A 27,413-nucleotide genomic window follows, 5' to 3' on the forward strand; every position below is an offset into this window, starting at 1 on the left:
AAAATTCCAGTAACTTTCCCAAAAGTCCCAGCTTTTCCAGAAATCGTGGTTTGAGAATTCACAACATTCTGTTTATTCAGTCTTGATTCTGAAAATCTTTCAACCAGGACTTCTGGAAAACCTGACGATTTTGGGAAAGTTACCAGAATTTTGCATCACTCATGAAACTGCATAATCCTTTGGGCTAATAAATATTTGAATCCTTAGTTTGAGGCTAATAAACTTTTGCATCCTGGCTAATAAACATTTATTCACAGGTAAGGTTCACCACTGAGGACATTTCTGGCCAAAAATAAAACAGTGACAGAATATAATGAGTTTTATAGCTAGTGTTTTCTGCACAGATTTAAACTATTATGCACCATTAAAATGTCACCCTCGGTGACCACTATGTGGTCTGCAAAAAAAACTGGTTGTTGAGATTCGATCTGACCAATGTGCTCTGCAGATCCAATGTATACGCATTTATTAACAGAATGATTTATTACAAAATATGTACAGGTCAACATAATTATTCTTATACATTGTGTAAATGGTTCAATTATAAACAAAAACAAGTACAAATATGAACCATTCATTAAGTACAATTTCAACAGCAACTATACTGTAATGAGTGATGTCATAGATCCCTTTTTATGACACTGACATCACAACAAAATTGGCAAGAACTTTTAAACACAAAAACCTGGTTTAACCCGTAAGATGACACATTCCAAAACTATTCCAATTACTCCATGTCTAGGTCACAGCTTTTATTTCTTGTGGTGATTCCGGAGAAGAAGGTGGCAGGAGATCCTGTTCCATCAGTGCTTAGCAGAGGGGCCTGAGAAAAGAACATAAGATCTGCTCAACAGTTCAGTGAGGGAAGAGGACAGAAAGGCAGTGTATCGAACATAAGGAGGATTGGTTTGAGACTGAACTCACCTGGAGTGTTGTTTGCTGTTCATACAAAGTATAGATCTGCATCCCTGGAGGGTTCCTGAAAGGTTCCTCCTCCACATCACTGTGGTCCGGGGTGGGAGACATGGGGAATTTGACTGGATTGATAGTAGCCAGAAGAGCAGGCATGGTGAAACAAGACAAGAAGCGAGCCTTCAGGAGGAGGTAGCCTGGGTTATGGATGAAACGCTCTGCCACGAGGCTCCGCACTGCCGCTACCTGCTGCTCCTCTTCCTGGTTCTCTTTCTCCTCTGGGTGCAGGACCATCATGGCACTAATTGCCAATGTTGTTTTACATTTCAGGAGACTCGACAGGGTATCCAGGCTGCTGACAAAGGGGGGAAGGTAGGGTAGAGTGACATCCAACTCCGGAAGCGCAATTCCATTCTTGCCATTCAACCACTCGCTCACTTTGGCCGGGTCCTCCATGAATATCAGGTTGGGATCAAACTGTATTACTTCTGGATTGCGGGGTGGAGGGACACGTTTAGGGGGATAAAGCTGCATGATTCGGAAGGCTCCCTGAGGGAATGAGGCTGGAAGAGAGCCTGGAGGGACGTTGAGGACGAAAGCCTGTGGCGGGCCAGTCTGTGGTCTAATGGGAGCCGAGATGACCGTGTTCTTGGGAACAGAGAGAACAGGTGACACTGCATTGAGCTGGGGACAAGTGGTTGCCACAGTCTGCAGGACTGGGTTAGTCATTCTCATGCTGTTCACTGGGTTGGTCATCCTTGGAGCAGTGTTGCTTATGAAGGTAGTGGAGGTGGAGGGAGAGGAGAAAACAGATGGGGAGGCAGTTCCCTGTGCTATGGATGATGCAGAGGGAGATGGGCAGACATGGGTCACATTGGAGGAGGCCTGTGCTGCAGCAGCATTTAGTGTTAGAGGGACTTGCTGGTTGATAATAACAGGTGATGGACAAGCAGGTGCAAAAGCATTTGCTGGTAGATTCTGAGGTGTCATCTGAATGCCAATGCCACTGATTGGCACAAGTCCATCGCGCGTCAGGACCCAGGCAGTTTGTGGAGGGGACAGAATTATGTTAGGAAGTTGGCCAACCAGGTTTCCTTTGGGAGGACTTTGCGTACGGGCTTTCTTGCGTTTAGGCGACTGTTCCACTGACTTTTTTGCAATTGCAGCATCCTTGACCTCTTTGGGGGCCTGTGATTTCTCAGTAGGTTTGAGATTGTGTTTCTTTGCTGAAAGATTCTCATTTATCTGAACATTTACCCTGTCTATTATGATTGAGGATTGGACAGGAGCAGGGAGTATAGGTTGGCTGGGGGTTGAGGGTAAAGGTTGACCAGGGGTGGTAGGTATGGGTCGGCTGGGGGTAGAGGGTCCGGGTTGGGTAAGTGGAGAAGGCATGAGTTGTTGTCTGGAAGTTGGAGTGAATGGGACCATAGGATGTGGGGTGGACTGTACTACAGGCTGTCCAATGACAAAGGTCTGAGGGATCATCATCACAAGTTGACTGTTCTGTTGCTGGCTGTTCTGCTGCTCGTTTCCGTTCCGTTTCAGCATACTGGCTACCGTTCTGGGACCATGCCGTTGCATTGTTTTTTTCAATAAAGCTAGAATAAATTAAATAAAAAGAGGCATTTATGTAAAACATAATTCACATATGGGTGTAATTACCACAATTATAAAAAATACATTTTACATTTAATATCAATTAATAGATTTGTTGTCTTTAAATACTTTGCAGTTGACCATCGCTGATCGGGGTGCTGAAGCTCTTAGCTAATTAATAAGTGATTTCGGGTGGTGAGAGAATGCAGAGAAAGTAAGCAGGAAGTGACTGCTCCTCAGCCTCAAGTTTCTCAACTTCTGTAGTTGAATTTTTTTTTTGTCTTCAACGCGCAGGAAAGTAGTGCACTGGTCTTCAAGCGCATAAACATCATAAAAGGGATCTGACAGAGGTCAATTCATCCACAAACACAAACATAATTGTATACACATTTTAAAATGGCTGCATTTTCATACATTTTTTGTAAAAATAACCACGAAGCCCATTCAAAACAGCATGGGAATCGATACGGAAGTAAAGGGGAAGTGTACATCAATGGCATATTCAATGCGATATACAAACATAATATGTTACCCTGTTTCGCTTCCCAAGATCTGTGTCCCGTGAGTACCGCCTGAAACAGATAAATTGACATCACAATTGCTCTATTCAAATTGCTTATACAGTGCATTTGGAAAGTATTCAGACCCCTTTACTTTGTTACCTTACAGACTTATTCTAAAATGTATTAAATTGTCCCCCCCCCCTCAATCTATACACAATACCTCATAATGAAAAAGCAAAAACATGTGCTCATGTGCTCTTGACATTTTTGCATTTTTTAAAATAAATATTACATTTACATAAGTATTCATACCCTTTACTCAGTACTTTGTTGAAGCATATTTGGAAGCGATTACAGCCTCAAGTCTTATTGGCTATGACGCTACAAGCTTGGCACACCTGTATTTGGGGAGTTTCTCGCATTCTTCTCTGCAGATCTTCTCAAGCTCTGTCAGATTGGATGGGGAGCATCGTTGCATAGCTACTATCAAGTCTCTCCAGAGATGATGTTCGATCGGGTTCAAATCCGGGCTCTGGCTGGGTCACTCAAGGACATTTAGAGACTTTGATGATTTAATCAATTTAATCAATTTTAAAATAAGTCTGTAACGTAAAAAAATGTGGAAAAAGTCAAGGGGTCTGAATGCACAGTAAGTAGCAATTATTATATAGATGCAAAAACCTAAAACTGTAAAGGTTTTTAAAGTATGAGGAAATTTTGTTTATGGTGTAGTAAATAATACTCACTTGTTTGTTACGCATTTGAATTATCTGCTTACAGCCCTCAGCATCCACACGGAGGACCTGTTTCAGATTGCATTAGAAAATGCATAATATAAAATGTTCATATGATCAGGATCGGCTGACAATAGATTCAAAATATGGCATTATCAGTTAACCTCAGTCCAGAATATCTGAGAAGGGTTATGATGCATTAATTTGGTACCATAATAGCTAGTCATGTGCTCTTGATATGCCAATAAAGAACAGATGTTGTAAAATGTGTTCCATTTTTCCTGTATGTAGCGTGAAGTCATTTGTGTTTGTCTAACAGCATTAGAATACATGCCAGAATTTCTGCATAGGCCTAGGTGCTCACATCCATAAGAAAAACCCAACTAACATAATGGCATTATTGTGCTCATTCATATAAAAATGTTGCCCCCACTGGGTTCATTCCCTACCTGCAGAAAGAACAAGAACACTGGGGTCTTGTTGAGTCCAATGCTCTCTGATCTCTCTCGCACCATGTCAGCTACAAAAACAAGAGAAAGTAGGATCAATTTAGAGTCATATACACTGACTATATAAAACATTAAGAACCCCTGCTCTTTCCATGACAGACTGACCAGGTGAAAGTTATGATCAACTATTGATGTCACTTGTTAAACCCACTTAAAAGCAGTGCAGATGAAGGAGGGTAGAGGAGATGGGTTAAAGAAGGATTTTTATGCCTTGAGACAGTTGAAACATACGGGGTATACTACCCTATGGTAGTAGGCGCCAGGCGCACCGTTTTGTGTCAAGAACTGCAACGCTTCTAGGTTTTTCATGCTCAACAATTTCCCCGAGTGTCAAGAATGGTCCACCACCCAAAGGACATCCAGCCAACTTGACAACTGTGGGAAGCATTGGCGTCAACATGGGCCAGTATATGGAATGCTTTCCACACATTGTACACTACCGGCCAAAAGTTTTAAAACACCTACTCATTCAACGTTTTTTCTTTATTTGTACTATTTACTACATTGTAGAATAATAGTGAAGACAAACTATGAAATAACACATATGGAATCATGTAGTAACCAAAAAAATGTGTTTAACAAATCAAAATATATTTTATATTTGAGATTCTTAAAATAGCCACCCGTTGCCTTGATGACAGCTTTGCACACTCTTAGCATTCTCTAAACCAGCTTCATGAGGTAGTCAACCGGAATGCATTTCAATTAACAGGTGTGCCTTCTTAAAAGTTAAAGCATTTCAGAAGGGAACGTTGATTTGTGACAAGGGGGTGGGGGTGTTATACGGAAAATATCCCTATTTGGTAAAAGAACAAGTCCATTTTATGGCAAGAACAGCTCAAATAAGCAAAGAGAAATGACAGTCCATCATTACTTTAAGACATTTAAGAATTTCTAGAACTTTGAACATTTCTTCAAGTGCAGTCACAAAAACCATCAAGCGCTATGATGAAACTGGCTCTAATGAGGACCGCCACAGGAATGGAAGACCCAGAGTTAGAATGGGTCTCCCATTCTCTAATGAGGATAAGCTCATTAGAATTAATAGTATCAGAATTTGCAGCCAAAATAAATGCTTCAGAGTTCAAGTAACAGACACATCTTAACATCAACTGTTCAGAGGAGACTGTGTGAATCAGGCCTTCATGGTTGAATTGCTGCAAAGAAACCACTACTAAAGGACACCAATAATAAGAAGAGACTTGCTTGGGACAAGAAACACGAGCAATGGACGGACGTTAGACAGGTGGAAATTTGTCCTTTGGTTTGGTGTCTAAATGGGAGATTTTTGGTTCCAACCTCCATGTCTTTGTGAGACGAGGTGTGAGTGTATGGATTATATCCGCATGTGTATTTCACACCGTAAAGCATGGAGGAGGTGTTATGGTGTGGGGGAATTTTGCTGGTGACATTGTCTGAGATTAATTTAGAATTCAAGGCAGACTTAACCAGCATGGCTACCACAGCCTTCTGCAGCGATACGCCATCCCGTCTGATTTGGGCTTAGTGGGACTATCATTTGTTTTTCAACAAGTCAATGACCCAACACACCTGCAGGCTGTGTAAGGGCTATTTTACCAAGAAGGATAGTAATTGAGTGCTGCATCAGATGACCTGGCCTCCACAATCCCCCAACCTCAACCAAATTGAGATGGTTTGTGATGAGTTGGACTGCAGAGTGAAGGAAAAGCAGCCAACAAGTGCTCAGCATGTGGGAACTCATTCAAGACTGTTGGAAAAACAGAGAATGCCAAGAGTGTGCAAAGCTGTCAATATTAAGAAGGTGCTCCTAATGCTTGGTATACTCAGTGTATATATGGAGTTTAGCCAATGCGGTATACAGTGGGGCAAAAAATAATTTAGTCAGCCACCAATTGTGCAAGTTCTCCCACTTAAAAACATGAGAGGCCTGTAATTTTCATCATAGGTGCACTTCAACTATGACAGACAAAATGAGGGGAAAAAAATCCAGAAAATCACATTGTAGGATTTTTAATGAATTTATTTGCAAATTATGGTGGAAAATAAGTATTTGGTCACCTACAAACAAGCAAGATTTCTGGCTCTCACAGACCTGTAACTTCTTCTTTAAGAGGCTCCTCTGTCCTCCACTCGTTACCTGTATTAATGGTACCTGTTTGAACGTGTTATCAGTATAAAAGACACCTGTCCACAACCTCAAACAGTCACAATCCAAACTCCACTATGGCCAAGACCGAAGAGCTGTCAAAGGACACCAGAAACAAAATTGTAGACCTGCACCAGGCTGGGAAGACTGAATCTGCAATAGGTAAGCAGCTTGGTTTGAAGAAATCAAACTGTGGGAGCAATTATTAGGAAATGGAAGACATACAAGACAACTGATAATCTCCCTCGATCTGGGGCTCCACGCAAGATCTCAGCCCGTGGGGTCAACATGATCACAAGAACGGTGAGCAAAAATCCCAGAACCACACGGGGGGACCTAGTGAATGACCTGCAGAGAGCTGGGACCAAAGTAACAAAGCCTACCATCAGTAACACACTACGCCGCCAGGGACTCAAATCCTGCAGTGCCAGACGTGTCCCCCTGCTTAAGCAAGTACATGTCCAGGCCCGTCTGAAGTTTGCTAGAGAGCATTTGGATGATTCAGAAGAAGACTGGGAGAATGTCATATGGTCAGATGAAACCAAAATATAACTTTTTGGTAAAAACTCAACTCACGTGTTTGGAGGACAAAGAATGCTGAGTTGCATCCAAAGAACACCATACCTACTGTGAAGCATGGGGGTGGAAACATGCTTTGGGGCTGTTTTTCTGCAAAGGGACCAGGACGACTGATCCGTGTAAAGGAAAGAATGAATGGGGCCATGTATCGTGAGATTTTGAGTGAAAACCTCCTTCCATCAGCAAGGGCATTGAAGATGAAATGTGGCTGGGTCTTTCAGCATGACAATGATCCCAAACACACCGCCTGGACAACGAAGGATTGGCTTCGTAAGAAGCATTTCAAGGTCCTAGAGTGGCCTAGCCAGTCTCCAGATCTCAATCCCATAGAAAATCTTTGGAGGGAGTTGAAAGTCCGTGTTGCCCAGCAACAGCCCCAAAACATCACTGCTCTAGAGGATATCTGCATGGAGGAATGGGCCAAAATACCAGCAACAGTGTGTGAAAAGCTTGTGAAGACTCACAGAAAGCGTTTGACCTCTGTCATTGCCAACAAAGGGTATATAACAAAGTATTGAGGTAAACTTTTGTTATTGACCAAATACTTATTTTCCACCATAATTTGCAAATTCATTAAAAATCCTACAATGTGATTGTCTGGATTTGTTTTCTCATTTTGTCTGTCATAGTTGAAGTGTACCTATGATAAAAAGATGAGAGAGGCCTGTAATTTTCAAGTGGGAGAATTTGCACAATTGGTGGCTGACTAAATACTTTTGCCCCACTGTATGTCTGAATGTTCCAAGAGTGCCACTTTTCTCCTCCATAGCTGTTGCTAAGTGATAATTGAAGCTTCCGCATTGTGCTGTTTATTTGCAATTTGTTGACATCACAACACAGTACAGACTTGGATACACATTATCCCGAATGCAAATCAATAAAAACATGTTACATTTGCAGCTCTGTTTTGCTTGTTTACAGTGGGTAATTTCAGAGGGAACCATCAGAGGCACTCTCGTATCGTTACATCACCAACATGTATAGAATAAAGGCGATAACATAGCAGCCATTTTAAAACCTGGCCAAGCTACCACCATACCCCGTTCAAAGGCAATTCAATATTTTGTCTTGCATATTCACCCTCTGAATGGAACACATACACAATCCATGTCTCAATTATCTTGAGGCTTCAAAATCCTTCTTTAACCTGTCTCCTCCCTTTCATCTACACGGACTGAAGTGGATTTAAGAAGTGATATCACTTAGGGATCATAGCTTTAACCTGGTCTTTCTACGGCATGGAAAGAGCAGGTGTTCGTAATGTTTTGTACACTTACTGTATATAACTCTGGGTCAAATCCTTGGTTTAGTCTTCCAAAACCCATTATTTAACAACAAGAACGCTAATTTTACTTATCTACAAGTGAGAGAAGTTAGGACGCATTACCTGTGACAACTCATAAAGTACCTTCACTGAGCTTGTTTGAAGAGATTGGTGGGGGCATAAGCACATTGCCCACCCAGGGAGTGACTGCCAACTGAAGGGAATAGTTGAGAGTGGTGTCGGTTTCACTGTTGGCAGAGGAGTACTTTTGCCTTGAGCAATTGTGGGGCGTCCCCTGGTCACTGCTTGTAGACCCACTGCTTTTCTGCAGACATGTACAGTACAAGTCAAAAGTTTGGACACACCTACTCATTCAAGGGTTTTTCTTTATTTTTTACATTGTAGAATAATAGTGATGACATCAAAACTATGAAATAACAAATCAAAATATGTTTTATATTTGATATTCTTCAAAGTAGCCACCCTTTGCCTTGATGACAGCTTTGCACACACTTAGCATTCTCTCAACCAGTTTTATGAGGAATGCTTTTCCAACTGTCTTGAAGGAGTTCCCACATAGCACTTGTTGGCTGCTTTTCCTTCACTCTGTGGGCCAACTCATCCCAAACCATCTCAATTGGGTTGAGGCCGGGTAATTGTGGAGGTCAGGTCATCTGATCCAGCACAGCCTTACACAGCCTGGCATTGTGTTGGGTCATTGTCCTGTTGAAAAACAAATGAAAGTCCCACTAAGCGCAAACCAGATGGGATGGCGTAATGCTGTGGTAGCCATGCTGGTTAAGTGTGCCTTGAATTTTAAATAAAATCACAGAGGGCGTTGCCAGCAAAGCACCCCCACGCTTCACGGTTGGAACCACACATGCAGAGATCTTCCGTTCACCTACTCTGCGTCTCACAAAGCCACGGCGGTTGGAACCAAAAATCTCAAATTTGGAATCAGACCAAATGACAGATTTCCACCAGTCTAATGTCCATTGTTTGTTTTTCTTGGCCCAAGCAAGTCTCTTATTATTGGTGTCCTTTAGTAGTGGTTTCTTTGCAGCAATTCGACCATTAAGGCCTGATTCTGAACTGTTGATGTTGAGATGTGTCTGTTACTTGCACTCTGCGAGTAATTTATTTGGATGCAATCTGAGGTCCAGTTAACTCTTATCCAGGTCTTCCATTCCTGTGGCGGTCCCCATGAGAGCCAGTTTCATCATAGCACTTGATGGTTTTTGCGACTGCACTTAAAGAAACGTTCAAAGTTCTTGAAATGTTCTGCATTGACTGACCTTCATGTCCTAAAAGTAATGATGGACTGTCGTTTCTCTTTGCTTATTTGAGCTGTTCTTGCCATGATATGGACTTGGTATTTTACCAAATAGGGCCATCTTCTGTATGCCACCCCTACCTTGTCACAAAAAAACTGATTGGCTCAAAATCATTAAGGAAAGAAATTCCACAAATTAACTTTTAACAAGGCACACCTGTTAATTGAAATGCATTCCAGGTGACTACCTCATGAAGATGGTTGAGAGAATGCTATGAGTGTGCAAAGCTGTCATCAAGGCAAAAGGTGGCTACTTTGAAGAATCACAAATATATTTTGATTTGTTTAACACTTGTTGGGTTACTACATGATTCCATGTGTTATTTCATAGTTTAGATGTCTTCACCTGTTTTACAATGTAGAAAATAGTAAAAATAAAGAAAAACCCTTGAATGAGTAGGTGTGTCCAAACTTTTGACTGGTACTGTACATAGAAAACAGAAGACACACATCATAGGCTTTGCGAGGAGAAGACCTCTGTATTAACAAAGCTCAATTTCCATCATTGATTGAGCTAGATAGTTGTGTGCTCTAAGGTTTCGTTGCATAGCCTATTTTAACACACTGTTCTTACCTAGATTCAAGCTTTTACTATATTTATTTGTATGAAACAATAAGATTTATTGATGGGTTCTAATAATCAAACATTTTATCAACATTTCCTTTAAAAAAATAGATCTAATTTTCACTAAATCTATTCTGACAAATGAACAAAAATGTATCCACTGGAATCATATTTGTTTGGGATAAAAAGCTATTGAAACACCTGTTCTACCACATAAAGAGAGGCGAAATGAAAATATTTTTGTAATTTTTGAGTGTTACCTGGCAACTTACATGTTTTGTGGCATTTGTTTTCTTCCAAGTGATCAGGTTCCTCACCTCTCCATAGCATACCTGGAGCATGGCCAGGTCACTGTTGCAATCCTTTAGAAGGAACACATACAGATAATGTTGCATGCTCAAAGCAGGAATCAATTGGTTAGCCAGCTAACTTTACTACATATTCTAAAATAAGAATCATAGTTCTGCGTTCATAAACAAAGAGACTCACTTTAAAATGAGCTACACAGCTGATGAACGATTGAATGTTTACTAAATGTTAACTGCCTCGTGATCCCATTTTGTGATACATTCAGATTAACTTAATATGTAGCTATGGTTACTGATGCAGATCTAGTCTCTGCTTTATGATGGTGGTATTTGGGAACAAAATGACAATGGTTGCACTCATTTTAGGTTGCCAACTTCATATAGGCCGGTCTAGGGATGGGTGTTCAAAATCTGCATACGCTATACACATATTGGTGCAACGAATCACATGACTGTTAATAAATAAATGCTGGTACCTTCTTTGCCAGGATTGGGGGGTTTTGTCCAATGACAGTGGCCGCAGGCTCGCCAAAGCGGTCCAGGACGGTGGAGCGGACCACCATGAACTTGCGTGCTGAGGCCTGGCTGTCCGTCGCTTCCTGCTCATGCATTGTGTACTTGCTGGGCCATTCAACCATCACACTCCTCACCATCCCTTCAAACTGCTTCTCTCGCATGGGGATCCATTGCTCCATGTCTGGTTGGGTGTAGTCTTCAAAAATTTCACTTTCCTGATCAGATCCGTACAGTTCAGAGAATTTCTGTTTCTTCTCGTCGTCACTGTCCATAAATTCCATCTTGACGCTCTCCTCTTCATCGACGCTTGAGTGCACATCATTGTCTAGCCTCTTCAGCCTACTCTTGATGCTCCTCACAGCCACTGCCTTTCTCCTCTGCAATCCTCTTCTACTTCTGTCCCTCCGAGGTCTGGGCTGTTTACAAAAATAAGAGAGTAATTAACTATATGTTCAGTGTTACAGACTGAGTTGAGAAGGACAATAAGGCTACATAGTCAACACTCACCTTGTACCCTGTCATTCTCCTCCACTGTTGAAGGACCTGGCTGTCAATTCTGTTAGGCATTTCAGCAGCTATCTTAGCCCATTTACCTATAGAAAAGGACAAAATAAACTGTTAGACCTGATTATCAAGAAAGGTAACCCGATTCTTTTGATATAGTTTCTATGCGAGTCAGCATTCTATAGCAGTTCCTACATCCATATTTCTCCACCAATTGTCGGAGTAGCGCCTTTTCCTCCTCGTCAAATGGCCCCTTCTTCACGTTCCCAATCAGGACGTCCACATACCTACAGAATGAAACAGCAGTTTGTCAGTAACCGTATATTCTAATTAAGCAAGGCCGAGGGGTGTAGTATATGGCCAATATACCACGGCTAAGGGCTTTTCTTACACACAACGCAACGCGGAGTGCCTGGATACAGCCCTTAGCCATGGTATATTGACATATATCACAAACCCCTGAGGTGCCTTATTGCTGTTATAAAGTGATTACCAACGTAGAGCAGTAAAAAATATTTATTTTGTCATACCGTGCTTTGCGATCTGATATACGGATGGCTGCAGGGTCTAAAATTAACACCCCGCCACCTGCAGGTAGATTTTGGCATTGAAGTGTAAAGATATCTATTTCACCAGCCATGTTGGCAGGTGTTCAGGGCTCCACAGTGCGAGCATTTCACTCGCATTTGTGAATAAAAAGGCAAGTATGATCACATGTATAGTCAAATAAACGCTGCAGTAGCTGTTTTCAAAGTATTTCTGCCGTTTAGTTTCATAGCTGGTAAATTAGTCGCACATAGTCAAACTACGAATCCTACACAGCCTATTGCACTTCGAGCTGCAACACTGCCTGGCTGGGGGCTGTGCGCATGTTAAGAGCTGAGTGACAGATTCATTTTTAGAAGCGCTGCGCACAGGCATAAAAGTTGGTATAATTGACTTGAAACCAAAATCTACTGAAGTGAGATTTTGTCCTTGTGTTTCTTGGCTATTTACATTGTTTTGTTCACAAGCTAGGTTGTTTTTCTATGTTTGACTTTCAACTGCTAGGGAAGAGAAGACAATGCTTTTACTATTCAGACTCTCACAGGAACAAACATGACTGGAGTCGCACTACCATGGTAACCTCATTTTTTGTCTCATCTGTGATATTTTGGTTAAAAAGACTCCGGTCACAAAAAAAATATTAAATTTAACAATATACCACGTTACGTCTTACTAGTAATACATTTGTTTTAGAAACATTACAAAGCATGTTCATACATTTGTTTTGTTGGTGTAATTTTAGCTGTATTTTTTAAATATTTTGTCTGAAACACATATTTTGTCTGATAACACATTCTGAGTCGTCATAACAGCTACATAACTTGTCATAATATGGTCATAACACTTATATTTAGACCCGTTGTGCCTATATTGCATTATTTTATGGAAGGTTATGCCACATACATAATAGTGTGAAAACCCACAAAACCTACCAAACATGGCAAAACATTCCATTTCACCATAGCCTACTTGTCAATAATATGTTTGCTATAAAACATTTTCTGAAATTGAGCATATTAAATTATCATTGTAATTGCGTACAAATTGATGTCAGACATGCACCTACCCCAATAATGCTCTGTTACTGATGACTGGGATGAATGCAGGAGCAGGACTAGACACCCTCTTTTTGACTGATGACTGACATGTACGTGATGACTGACATTGACTGATGAAGGGCATGTACGTGACAGGCCTATCTGGCTTATGTATGATTATGATGGTCATAATGCTTCTTGACAGTATCAAAGTGTATTTTCTTAGTACAAGTAAAAAGACACAGGATGGTCATTATACTTCATCATGAAGTGTATTCTCTGCAAGTTATATAAAATATGATGGGAAAAAAAGTTACTAAATACTTTATTAAAACAAAGGACTTCAGAAACAAACTTTCAAACTAACGGAAACTTCTCGGCAGGGAAAAAAACTATTAGCATAAATGTGGGTTTTCACACTCTTATGTGGGCGTCATAACCAGCCATAAAATAACACAATGTCACAACACGTGTAAATATATGGGTCATGACAGTGTTATGACCCTATTATGGCAGGTTATGTCAACTGTTATGACATGTTATGAGCGTGTTATGAGCGTGTAATAACGTGTTGACGCTTGGTTTCAAGTAATGTGTAACCAAAAAAATCTGAGTGGCTGGTAGATATTTTGATCTACCTGGCACAGTGGCTAGTGGACTAAGAAAATATGTCATGCCCTGCATGGCTGTCAGCCAATCAGCATTCAAAGCTCGAACCACCCAGTTTATAATACTTTTTCAAGTTTGAGTTAACTAGAATAGGGTGGCCATCAGGGAGACTTTCAGTGAACGTTGTGAGAGTTTGGTCAATGCGTTGGCTCTATCGAGCAGAGTCAATAGAAGTCTTCACCTGTCCCTACACTGGCTATCATTTCTGCCAGGCACATCCTGACGCATCTTCCACCAGTTCCCCGCCCCGTGTTTAGCCACTGCTCTCAGTAGCATCTGCAACAACAAACAAAAATTAGAGCACAACTTATATTATCAAATATTTATACTGTACATATGGGGACATCACAACATTTCCTGGGAGATTAGATGAAGCTAAAGATACAACAAACAAATCCCTCCTGCCCATACCTCATCTTCTTCTTTAGACCAATGGCCTTTCGTGAGGGTGGGGTCTAGAACCTGAGTCCACCGATACATCAGCTGGCACGAATCCCGGCCCTCCATGAAATAGGAGACTGGAGTACAACAGAAATCATGGAGCCGAATTCCCAGAATCCAACACATGATGCACTACCATGACAAGCTACAGTATCTTGTATTGAACAAGCACTTTTTTCTGAAGAGAAAAATCAGTAGAATAGAGCAGTGGACAGTACCTTGAGAGCTTTGCATTTATATTTACATTTTAGTCATTTAGCAGAACTCTTATGCAGAGCGACTTACAGTAGTGAGTGCATACAATTTCATCAGTTAACGCTCCTACTGGAGCCTTACAAAGTTGGGTACATAAGCTGGGGACAACAATAACAACTGTCATCGATGTGCACCAACAATAACATAGATGATGAGTAAAAGCCAGGGTGTACATTGGGTGGTGGGGACTTACTCTGGGTGTAAGGGATGTAGTTCCCTATCCGCATCTTCTCCACCAGCTCTCTAAGGATGTCGTCCTCCACTCCGCACCACATCCTCCTCTTGAAGTCGGTGCAGATGTAGCGTTGGTATGTCTGGAGACACATGAAGGCTGTCCTGTTGGTCTGTGTGTGACAGACAGAGAAGAGGACATGAGTTCAGAATGGACAAACCTGAATAGTTTACACATTCAAAGAAATTGGTCATGTTCAGGGAATTACACTTAACCTACCTACAACCGAGAAACCTAACGGTTCAGTATCAGGTACTTCGCTCTAAACAAAGTATAATCAATCAATCAATCAAACTGTACAAAACAGGACTAGAAATATCACCTCTGGATCCCACTGATAGGAGAGCGTAACAATCATGAGGCTATTTGACCAATACTGTCTGGTCTTACCCCAAGTTTATCAGCAATCTGATCCCAGTTGTGGTGCCCATATTTCACAGCAACTTTCTTGAGCATCTCAATTTCATCTTCCTTCCAACTGGCTTTATTAATGGAGGGATGCAGGTAGTTCTGCCAAAAGCTTTTTATGTCCTCAGCTTCACGGATGCCTTCAAACTTGATAGGAATAAGATGTTAGCATCAACATTTAAGCCTTTTTAGCAATAGCAAAACAAACACATGAATAGAGGAGAAGACAGCAGTTACTCGACCCACATCAATATTGGAAATCTTTTGCCAGTCATGGTCATCATAGCGGCCACCCATCAGCTCATCCTCCTTCAGTGCACTGCAAGGGAAAGCAAATCCGGCAACAGTTATATAGAAATGGTTTGACTCAGGAACCACAAAAGGAGTTGGAGTCCATGAACATTACAATACATATGGATTAAACAATTCAATCCATTTAATCTCTTCATGTAAAGTGAGAACAAACACAAAACAGACATGTCTGACAAGATAACCAGTGTCATCTTGGAATTAATAGGCTAGATTGTTATTTCCCGTAAAATAGTTATGATGGTAATCACCTGATGGCCTCAATGTCCTTTTCAATTTCAGTGATTTGTTTCCGCAGGATTAGTTTTTCCACATCTTCAGCTTTGGCCATTTTCTGTGTAAGGTATTCAACCCTTTGAGACAAAATCATGTCATTCATGTAGGCCAATTTGTTAACACCAATCCTAAAAATGGTTACCTACATTTCATAAACCCTATGTAAAAATCTGAAGTTTTGCTCCTGTGATTTTCAAAATGTAGCAAATAAGATATTCCCATTATCAAAAGATACCATTCAGGGGAAAACAATCACCCTTTACTTACTTGGACAGCTTGGGCTGTATCATGCGTTTCATGCTGTCTTTGACCACAGCATTTATCAGCAGAGTCTTCTGCCACCCCTCCCCTGAAAAAGATTTAAAGTCACTCTCCGATAATGGTGATGTCAGTTAACAAGGATGCAAGGAGCACTAAGGTCTAAAAATTATTATTTTTAGACTCACATTTTTTCATCTTGACGTCGTGAGTAGGTCTGATTCTTTTACTCATCTTCTCCCTGGTTTCTGGATTAGCGGGTGGGCCCTGTGGGAATTAGAGAGGCAATGTAAAATCATGTAGGTATAACCCCTTGACCATGCTCATATTGTACTGAATCAGAACTCATCCCAACCAGAAATGTGACTTTATCTCTGAAATAGGGCTTCAGAAAGCTCCCCAAGAAAAGCTTCAGTGTGGGTTCTCCAGATGTGGTAGCCTGGGGAGTTCCTGTGCCAGATAGCTGAGACATAATCTCTTTCTGTTGGGAAAAACAACAAAAAAATATTACATCGCATGGACATTGCACAGCTCAGAGCAAAAACTTGAAAAGATTAATTGAACAGATTTCAGACTGCACCTTTAAGAGAAGCTGTGGGCTATTAGTTATTGGTCTCTTACTTGTTGCTGTTGATTGTCTGTTAACAGTTGTTCCAGGTACTCTAATTTCTCTTTCAACACTTCCTGATAAACCAGGTTAATTTGCAGACATGTATCTGTGTTCTGGGGTAGGTCCAGCTCCTCAGCACTGTCCTCTTCGCTCTACCAGACATGGGAGAAAGGAGAGCGCAAGGCCATGTTACAGTAAGTAACCTTATATCATGTAACAAACTGAAAACTGGAGTGCTGGAATTGTGAAAATGCTAATCAATACTAACCAATTCTGTTGAACTTCCTTGGCCATCCACATCTGTTTCAATACATTATAAAAGGGGTCACACTCACTCCCGGTATAAATGTATACTAGCAGGAAAACTTAAATCCCTGAAACAATGAATAACCTGTTGAAACAACACAAGGCAAGGTCCTTGGCTACCTGACAGAATCTCAGAATTAAATGCACCTGGACCAAGAGTGGACTCCAACTCTTCAATCTCCCTCTGTATTCGCTCCCGCTCTGCCTCCAGGTTCCCCGGAGAACCCTAGAAGAGCAGGTTGACATTATTTCTCAAATCCCCTGAAATAAATCATGGTCACAAGGTAATATTGGTGATGTCAATAAGTCTTACCAAATCTTCTGGTTGAGAAGCATTGTCGTCAGATCCATCATCTGACAGCAGTGAAAACAAATAACAGATTTAAGAAGCATGCCAAGGAGTTTTTAAGACTAAATTGTATTCTATGATTAGTGCAGGAGTCAGGGTGTCCTCTCTATACAAGCCCACTGCAACAATGTTTTAACATGCTTTAGATACCAACCAGATGCACAACTGTCTGAAGATAGAAGTTCAATGCCGGAATTGCTTTCGGGTCCAAGGTTTTGCTCCAGCGCCAAAATCTGGCGTTCGATTCTCTCCCTCTGTGCAAGAAGGTCATCCGAGGACATAATGAATGAGGCACCTTTTAAAAACAATGGGTAATGAATGATAACAAAACCAGGGATCAGCTAGCAGCACAAAATACACTGAAAATACAGTAGCTAGCGAGTTAATGTTTAGGTTAACTTACACTAGTTACAACATAGCTACAGATTATCTGGTGTAACAATGTGATTTAACCAAAGATGTTTGGTTTCCATTACTGGGAGTTACAGAATAGGTACCGTTTGTAACCCATTCATAGACGGTAACATAAGTGCATTCAGAAAGTATTCAGCAATATTTCCCGCATTTTGTTACATTACAGCTTTATCCTAAAATGGATTAACAAAAAAATAAATCCTCATCAATCTACAGACAATACCCCATAAAAGACAAAGAATAAACAGATTTTTAGAAATGTTTGCAAATGTACTAAAATTTTAAACCAGAAATCTTATTTACATAAGTATTTAGACCCTTTGCTATGACACTCGAAATTGAGCTCAAGTGCATCCTGTTTCCATTGATCATCCTTGAGATGTTTCTACAACTTGATTGTGGAGTCCACCTGTGGTAAATTCAATTGATTGGACATAATTTGGAAAGGAACGTAACTGTCTACATAAGGTTCCACATTTGACAGTGTATGTCAAAGCAAAAACCAAGCCATGAGGTCGAAGGAATTGTCAGTAAGAGCTCCGAGACAGGATTATGTTGAGGCACAGATCTGGGGAAGGGTACCAAAAAATGTCTGTAGCATTGAAGGTCCCCAAGTACCCAGTGGCCTCCATCATTCTTAAATGGAAGAAGTTTGGAACCACCAAGACTCTTCCTAGAGTGGGCTGCCTGGCCAAACTGAGCCATCAGGAAATAAGGGCCTAGGTCAGGGAGGTGACCAAGAACCCAATGGTCACTCTGACAGAGCTCCAGAGTTCCTCTGTGGAGATGGGAGAACGTTCCAGAAGGACAACCATCTCTGCAGCACTCCACCAATCAGGCCTTTATGGTAGAGTGGCCAGACGGAAGCCACTCCTCAATAAAAAAAACACATGACAGCCCGCTTGGAGTTTGCCAAAAGGCAGCTGTCTGGTCTGATGAAACCAAGATTGAACTCTTTGGCCTGAATGCCAAGAGTCACATGTGGACTTGAACCCTATTGAATATCTCTGGCGAGACCTGAAAATAGCTGTGACGCTCCCCATCCAACCTGACAGAGCTTGAGAGGATCTGCAAAGAAGAATTGGAGAAACTTGAGGTTGTAATAGCTGCCAAATGTGCTTCAACAAAGTACTGAGTAAAGGGTCTGAATACTTATGTAAATGTGATAAGTTTGCTAAAAATAAAAAACTGTCTTTGCTTTATTTTTTTATGGGGTATTGTAAGTAGATTTATTAAGTAAAAACAATTGAATACATTTTAGAGTAAGACTACAACGCAACAAAATGTGTAAAAAGTCAAGGGGTCTGATTACTTTCCGAATGCACTGTACATTTAGTGCCTATTGCTGATAGTATCTTCTGGCTGGGACTTTTCTTAAGAGTCCAGACGCTCGTTCTGAACATTAAAACCAGGGGTTGGAACCAGTTCAGGGAACAGAACAGAAATCTGGACAATAAAAAAAATGTTCTAGGGACAAAATCAGAACAAAAGTAATTTATACTGTTCCAGAAAATAAGTTATTTTAAAAGCATGGGAACTGGTTAATAACTTTGTTTTACGTTCCAGGCATTTTTTACCAGTCCTACAATAAGATGCAATAGAGCACCTATGCAAAGCCCTCATTCCAGTGTATGCCTTCCTGACAGCTGAAAATCTTTGCCAGTGTGTGTGTGAAGGCTACCAGCCCCACCCCCTCCAAAGCATAGCCTGCTGACGTTACAAGTGTGATTCAGAAATTAGGGAGAGAGATACTTAGAGAAGAATGGATTAACTTTTTCAATGCTAGTTAATTTTATTTTTTATTTTTTTACCTTCATTTAGCAAGCTAGGCAAGTCAGTTAAGAACACATTTTTATTTACAATGTCAGCCTACTGGGGAACAGTGGGTTAACTGCCTTGTTCAGGGGCAGAACGACAAATTTTTACCTTGTCAGCTCAGGGATTCGATCCAGCAACCTTTCAGTTACTGGCCCAACGTTCTAACCACTAAGCTACCTGCCACCCCAACAATACTATAGTTACGTTTCACGTTTTATTTATTAACTACTTTTATTATTTAAAAACTATAATAATCTGGTGCCACTCTGCACACACATAAAGTGGGGAGAACAAGTATTTGATAACCTGCAAAATTGGCAGTGTTTCCTACATACAAAGCATGTGGAGGTCTGTAATTTTTATCATAGGTACACTTCAACTGTGAGAGACAGAATCTAAAACAAAAATCCAGGATTAAAATCCTGCAGCGCACGCAAGGTCCCCCTGCTCAAGCCAGCGCATGTCCAGGCCCGTCTGAAGTTTGCCAATGACCATCTGGATGATCCAGAGGAGGAATGGGAGAAGGTCATGTGGTCTGATGAGACAAAAAATAGAGCTTTTTGTCTAAACTCCACTTGCCATGTTTGAAGGAAGAAGGGTGACTACAACCCCAAGAATACCATCCCAACCGTGAAGCATGGAGGTGGAAACATCATTCTTTGGGGATGCTTTTCTGCAAAGGGGACAGGACGACTGCACCGTATTGAGGGGAGGATGGATGGGGCCATGTATTGCGAGATCTTGGCCAACAACCTCCTTCCCTCAGTAAGAGCATTGAAGATGGGTCGTGGCTGGGTCTTCCAGCATGACAACAACCCGAAACACACAGCCAGGGCAACTAAGGAGTGGCTCTGTAAGCAGCATCTCAAGGTCCTGGAGTAGCCTAGCCAGTCTCCAGACCTGAACCCAATAGAAAATCTTTGGAGAGGGCTGAAATTCCGTATTGCCCAGCGACAGCCCCAAAACCTGAAGGTTCTGGAAAAGGTCTGTATGGAGGAGTGGGCCAAAATCCCTGCTGCAGTGTGTGCAATCCTGGTCAAGAACTACAGGAAACATATGATCTCTGTAATTGCAAACAAAGGTTTCTGTACCAAATATTAAGTTCTGCTTTTCTGATGTATCAAATACTTACAGTGGGGCAAAAAAGGATTTAGTCAGCCACCAATTGTGCAAGTTCTCACACTAAAAAACATGAGGCCTGTAATTTTCATCATAGGTACACTTCAACTATGGCAGACAAAATGAGGAATGAAAATCCAGAAAATCACATTGTAGGATTTTTAATGAATTTATTTGCAAATTATGGTGGAAAATAAGTATTTGGTCACCTACAAACAAGCAAGATTTCTGGCTCTCACAGACCTTCTTTAAGAGGCTCCTCTGTCCTCCACTCGTTACCTGTATTAATGGTACCTGTTTGAACATGTTATCAGTATAAAAGACACCTGTCCACAACCTCAAACAGTCATACTCCAAACTCCACTATGGCCAAGACCAAAGAGCTGTAAAAGGACACCAGAAACAAAATTGTAGACCTGCACCAGGCTAGGAAGACTGAATCTGCAATAGGTAAGCAGCTTGGTTTGAAGAAATCAACTGTGGGAGCAATTATTAGGAAATGGAAGATATACAAGACCACTGATAATCTCCCTCGATCTGGGGCTCCACGCAAGATCTCACCACGTGGGGTCAAAATGATCACAAGAACAGTGAGCAAAAATCCCAGAACCACACGGGGGGACCTAGTGAATGACCTGCAGAGAGCTGGGACCAAAGTAACAAAGCCTACCATCAGTAACACACTACGCCGCCAGGGACTCAAATCCTGCAGTGCCAGACGTGTCCCCCTGCTTAAGCCAGTACATGTCCAGGCCCGTCTGAAGTTTGCTAGAGAGCATTTGGATGATCCAGAAGAAGACTGGGAGAATGTCATATGGTCAGATGAAACCAAAATATAACTTTTTGGTAAAAACTCAACTCACGTGTTTGGAGGACAAAGAATGCTAAGTTGCCTCCAAAGAACACCATACCTACTGTGAAGCATGGGGGTGGAAACATCATGCTTTGGGGCTGTTTTTCTGCAAAGGGACCAGGACAACTGATCCGTGTAAAGGAAAGAATGAATGGGGCCATGTATCGTGAGATTTTGAGTGAAAACCTCCTTCCATCAGCAAGGGCATTGAAGATGAAACGTGGCTGGGTCTTTCAGCATGACAATGATCCCAAACACACCGCCCGGGCAACGAAAGAGTGGCTTCGTAAGAAGCATTTCAGGGTCCTGGAGTGGCCTAGCCAGTCTCCAGATCTCAACCCCATAGAAAATCTTTGGAGGGAGTTGAAAGTCTGTGTTGCCCAGCAACAGCCCCAAAACGTCACTGCTCTAGAGGAGATCTGCATGGAGGAATGGGCCAAAATACCAGCAACAGTGTGTGAAAACCTTCTGAAGACTTACAGAAAGCGTTTGACCTCTGTCATTGCCAACAAAGGGTATATAACAAAGTATTGAGATAAACTTTTGTTATTGACCAAATACTTATTTTCCACCATAATTTGCAAATAAATTCATTAAAAATCCTACAATGTGATTGTCTGGATTTTTTTCCCTCATTTTGTCCATCATAGTTGAAGTGTACCTATGATGAAAATTACAGGCCTCATCTTTTTAAGTGGCAGAACTTGCACAATTGGTGGCTATCACTAGCCACTTTAAACAATGCCACTTCATATGTTTTCATACCCTACATTACTCATCTCATATGTATATACTGTACTCCATACCATCTACTGCATCTTGCTTATGCCGTTCGGCCATCACTCATTTATATATTTTTATGTACATATTCGTATTCATTCCTTTACACTTGTGTGTGTGTAGGGTAGTTATTGTGAAATTGTTAGGTTATATTACTTGTTAGATATTACTGCATGGTCGGAACTAGAAGCACAAGCATTTCGCTACACTTGCATTAACACCTGCTAACCATGACAAATACATTTGATTTAGGTGTACAGAGGCCCATTAACAACCATCACTCCTATGTTCCAATGGCACGTTGTGTTAGCTAATCCAAGTTTATCATTTTAAAAGGCTAATTGATCATTAGAAAACCCTTTTGCAATCATGTTAGCACAGCTGAAAACTGTTGTCCTCACTGCTTCCATTAGGAGATGGGAGAGTCCCCAGGGCTTGCAGCGTGATCTGCGTCACAAAAAGGACTGACTTCTATTTTACAGGCTGACTACGTCGCGTGAGCGTTGCAAAATAAATGTAGAAATCTGTATTATTCAATTATTGCACCCACTGCTTGTGCGCGCCAACGAGCGTCTGCGTTGCCAAGGGCGAAAATAGAAGTCAGTTCTATTTGTGATGCAGATTGCGCTGCAAGTCCTGCCTCTCCCATCTCCTCATTGGTTTATAGATGCAGGTACCAAGTGCCATCTCCTTATTGGTTATACCCACGTGGGTGACTGAAAGATGAGGTCGGTGGCGGTAATGCACCTAATTTATGAAAGGTGCCAATCGCAATATAAAGTCAAGACAAGAAAAAGCCTAGGAGGAGACATGACTAGAAATGATTCGGTTGACTGTTTTATGTGTGGATTAAATGTCAGAGTAGAGGACCTTGTGCATTTCAGGTAAAATAACTCAATGTTTATATCTCAGGACAAATTAGCTAGCAACAGCAAGCTAGTTAAATAGGACCAATTAGCTAGCAAGTGCAAGCTAGCTAGCTAAATTGCCACAAATGTTTAATGATTTTCAACCTGTCCTCAAATTAATGTAATTGGTTCAGAGTTTGTTTTGATATTTTAACCAGCGTGTCATGATAGAGTTTGATGACAAATAAATTGGTGCGCGTGCGCCATCGTGCATACATTTATTTTGTCCCCCTACACCAAACGTGATCCCGACACGCAGTTTAAAATATCAAAACAAACTCAACCAGTGACATTAATTTGTGGACATGTCGAAAAGCATTAAACATGTATGGAAATGTAGCTAGTTAGCTTGCATTTGCTAATTTGTCCTATTTAGCTAGCTTGCTGTTTCATCTTTGAAATTATATGGTGATTGGCATCTACACTTTACCATGACAACCGGCAAAACATTTCGTCTTTCAATTACCCACGTGGGTATAACCAATGAGGAAATGGGAGAGGCAGGACTTTCAGCGAGATCTGCCTCAGAAATAGAAGAGTTCTATTTTAGCCCTTGCTGGCAACGCAGACGCTTATTGGCGCAATCGAGCAGTGTGGGTGCAATAATTGAATAATATAGATAAATATACATTTATTTTGCAACGCACGCGACCGGTGTAGCCAGCCTGTAAGGCGTTAAAGAGGGTAGTGCTACAGCCCAGTAAGTACATCACTGGGGCCAAGCTTCCTGCCATCCAGGACCTATATAAGCGAGCGGTGTCAGAGAAAATCCCATTAAATCGTCAGAGACTCCAGTCATCCACGTAATAGACTGTTTTCTCTGCTACAACACAGCACCGCCAGCCGTACCGGAGTGCTAAGTCTAGGACCCAAAAACCTTTGCCCATTTTGTACGCTACCGATTTATTATCTACGCAGTCACTTCACCCCTACCTAAGTGTACAAATTACACACACTGACCTGGTACCTACCCCCTGTATATAGCCTCGTTATTGTTACTTTAGTTAATTTGGTAAATATTTTCTAAACCAACAGTGCAGTTCAAGAAGAGTTAAGGGCTGGTAAGTAAGCATTTCACCGTAAGGTCTACACTTGTATTCGGCGCATGTGACAAATAAAATGTTTGATTTGTGGATAGTTACCACAGGCAGTCATAATCCCCCCCCCCATTTCTACAAATTTTCTTAACATTTGGTTTTAAACCTAATTTGAATCACACTGCTAATCTTATGTCCACCCTTAAATCAAGACAAAGTTATTTTTTACAATATAGCCAATTTTGACTGTGTGGCTGTGGTTGGGTAGCTCGCAAACTAGTGGAAACTCGAGCTGGTGGGGCGTGTTGGATCCATGCGCGAGCAGCAACAACAATTTAACATTTGCAGCTAATTCAGTAACTAACAAACACTTGAAATAACCCTAATGCAAAAGCAACATCCGTCAATTTCAGCATCAGTCAAAAAGTCTGGTCTCATTTAGCTCGACTTACCAAGTGTCAAATGCAGACAGGTTAACAGATGTCTTGTTATGATTTACAAAATATGATGTAAATATTAAAACAAGTAACTTGCTCGCTAGCTAAATCCCAATGAAATTGTTTGGCATGCTTATTCGTTTAACATCTCCACGTGTCGCAAACAACACAGCTGAAACATTAACATTTTTCCCAGCATGCAATTTTGAAGGAATCAATGTTGGTTATTTTTAATGTCGTGGCATTCATAAAGAATTTAGATTATCGAATGTTCCAACTCAATTCCTTGATTAAAACAATCAAATGTAGCGTTGTAATCTTAAAATTCATGAAATACCCACCATGCAACCCAAACGCCACAGTAAACGTCACATGCAGCTCCAGTTTTTCAACGTTACACGCTATCCGGAACCCCTGGGATGAACTCTAAAATTGTTAATGGTAAGGATTAAGGCAAAGGGTTTAAGGTTATGGTTAGCGCTAACCGTTTCTTAACCCAGAGCATTTAAAAACATATATATATTTAGACAGGGAGTCAATGCTAAAACCAAAGTATATTTTCTAGATTAGTCCCGTTTAGCACAATACACACATTAAACTACACATACACATTAGACTAGAGGGAGTGGGGTTATGGGTTGAGATTATGTACACGGTGGTGGCTGGTGGGATCATCATAACTATTATCCAATCAGAACCCCCAAAAATGCTACATACAGTATAAATGACCTTCATGAATACCAATTAAATGAATGCCAAATGTCCACTTGACCTGGTATAATAATGTATTTACGTATGATTTAATACTGTAATACCAGTACAATTAACAACTATCAAAGACACTCATTACTAACCAGACTGACAGTCTTAGCAAAAGTGGATACAATACCATTTCTGGTTAAAAAAATGTAGTGGTATCAGCAGTTGGGAAACTTAGCAAGCAATTAACTGACAAGTAGCTACAGGAAGTCTCCTGATAATTCCTACTACGAATAGTAGGACTACATTCAAGCAAAGATTGTGGAACATATGCAGTGTAAAATGTGTAAACAATGCTCACAAAATAATACACAAACAACTTTGAGTCACAGTCATATTTGCCTCAGCTTTAAATACAGCTGTTAGCATATTGTTTTCAAATGGCCTGTTAGTGGTTCAAAACTAAACATTTTATGAAGTACAAGTAAAAAAAACAATATCTCTTATTTTGTCACAAATCAGTGCACACACTACAACTTTAGATTATCTGGGAATGTTGAGTGACAATGACACGCCATAATTGTTTTCCAGTTTCTTGATGGATGGTCCTAGATCTAAATTCTATAGCCTCCTTAAACTCCATCAGCCTTCATTGTGAATCTCAGATATGTTGTCAATGGACTGCAGCAGTTGAGATACCAGACAAAGAGTTTCTGCTCCTGTAAGTAATTTCCTGTGGACAGAATCAAACCGAAAGCCTGGTCATAGAACATGGAGCAAATACCACAATGTTTAATTATGGTTAGAAAACACTATGAACTGAACTTGCACGTTGCATTTTACCAAATACCCACACAATCAATATGAGGAACTGTGTATTCACGTCTGTATGTAGATGACACTATAGAAGAGAAACCTTACTTGATGGAAGTCTCAGCATTGAGTGCTGCTTTGTTAAGGTACTCCGAGGCCAGTTGCGCGTTATGTTTCATTGTATTTAAGGCAGCTGTCTCTCTAGCTCGAAGTCTCTCATTCTCATACCGGCACCCCTCTACTTGGCCCTGCAATATAAAGAGTATCACATCATGCAACAGTGTTTCCTCTAGGATTTCTTTTCAGCAGTGGTGGCAAGGGTTGCACTACTAGCATTAGCACAATGTCATGCTAGCTGTTTCCATAGATACACTTCCAGTCATTGAGCCAACAACTATCCATGTGAAAGTGTCTCGGGCAAAAAAATAAAAATAATAATAATAACACACACATACATCCATACATACACTGAGTGGACAAAGCATTAGGAACATTTTCCTAATATGGAGTTGCACCCCCTTTTGCCCTCCGAACAGCTTTAAATTGTGGGGAATGGACTCTACAAGGATGCTGGCCCACATTGACTTCAATGCTTCCCACAGTTGTATCAAGTTGGCTGAATGTCCTTTGGGTAGTGTACCATTCTTGAAACACAGGGCAAACTGTTAGTGTGAAAAACCCAGCAGCATTGCAGTTCTTGACACACTCAAACCGGTACACATGGTACCTACAACCATACCCCGTTGAAAAGGCACTTAAATCTTTTGTCTTGCCCACTCAACCTCTGCATGGCACACATACACAATCCATGTCTCAATTGTCTCAAGCTTAAAAATCCATCTTCAACCGGTCCCCTCCCCTTCATCTACACCAATTTACGTGATTTAACAAGTGACATCAATAAGGGATCATATCTATCACCTGGTCAGTCTATGCCAAGGAAAGAGCAGGTGTTCCTAATGTTGCGTACACTCAGTATGTATGCATGTACACTATCGTTCAAAAGTTTAGGGTCACTTAGAAATGTCCTTGTTTTTGAAAGACAAGCTAATTTGTTGTACATTAAAATAACTTCAAATTGATCAGAAATACAGTGTAGCCATTGTTAATGTTGTAAATGACTATTGTAGCTGGAAACGGCAGATTTGTTTTATGTAATATCTACATAGGTGTACACAGGCCCATAATCAGCAACCATCACTCCTGTGTTCCAATGGGACGTTGTGTTAGCTCATCCAAATTGATCATTTTAAAAGGATAATTGATCATTAGAAAACCCTTTTGCAATTATGTTAGCACAACTGAAAACTGTTGTTCTGATTAAAGAATGGCCTTCTTTAGACTAGTTGAGTATCTGGAGCATCAGCATTTGTGGGTTCGATTAC

At 40.9% G+C, this 27,413-nt stretch overlaps 1 protein-coding gene across 4 annotated transcripts; it reads right to left on the reverse strand.

The window, feature by feature from the left end:
* Positions 1-449: 449 nt before the first annotated feature.
* LOC118392919 (snRNA-activating protein complex subunit 4-like) lies at positions 450-25,849 on the reverse strand. 4 transcript variants are annotated; one of them, XM_052461241.1, is made up of 25 exons: positions 24,858-25,849; positions 17,305-17,445; positions 17,115-17,155; positions 16,949-17,027; positions 16,764-16,795; positions 16,507-16,647; positions 16,241-16,366; positions 16,074-16,152; positions 15,895-15,976; positions 15,603-15,704; positions 15,289-15,361; positions 15,025-15,189; positions 14,596-14,746; positions 14,118-14,224; positions 13,888-13,982; positions 11,650-11,741; positions 11,458-11,543; positions 10,911-11,366; positions 10,399-10,488; positions 8,373-8,442; positions 4,198-4,268; positions 3,761-3,817; positions 3,044-3,083; positions 925-2,513; positions 450-823 (listed from the first exon to the last, which is right to left on the reverse strand). In XM_052461241.1, the coding sequence occupies exons 2-25, from the start codon at positions 17,429-17,431 to the stop codon at positions 728-730; spliced, it is 4,047 nt and encodes a 1,348-aa protein (XP_052317201.1). In that variant the 5' UTR covers positions 17,432-17,445; positions 24,858-25,849; the 3' UTR covers positions 450-727. The 4 variants fall into 4 exon arrangements, with proteins under 4 accessions (XP_052317201.1, XP_052317200.1, XP_035640837.1 ...); XM_052461240.1 differs by having other exon boundaries at positions 8,373-8,553; XM_035784944.2 differs by lacking the exon at positions 24,858-25,849 and adding an exon at positions 24,532-24,711 and having other exon boundaries at positions 8,373-8,553.
* Positions 25,850-27,413: the final 1,564 nt, after the last annotated feature.

Source organism: Oncorhynchus keta, chromosome 14 (genome assembly GCF_023373465.1).
Source record: "Oncorhynchus keta strain PuntledgeMale-10-30-2019 chromosome 14, Oket_V2, whole genome shotgun sequence".
NCBI classification, from domain to species: domain Eukaryota; kingdom Metazoa; phylum Chordata; class Actinopteri; order Salmoniformes; family Salmonidae; genus Oncorhynchus; species Oncorhynchus keta.

Coding starts and splice junctions, on each gene's coding strand:
- LOC118392919 (XM_052461240.1), bottom strand. CDS start 17,431: ATGTCCTCGGATGACCTTCTTGCACAGAGGGAGAGAATCGAACGCCAG. Junction 15,977..16,073: donor CGACGTCAAGATGAAAAAAT/GTGAGTCTAAAA, acceptor AATCTTTTTCAG/GGGAGGGGTGGCAGAAGACT. Junction 11,544..11,649: donor ATTGGTGGAGAAATATGGAT/GTAGGAACTGCT, acceptor CCTTTTCTATAG/GTAAATGGGCTAAGATAGCT.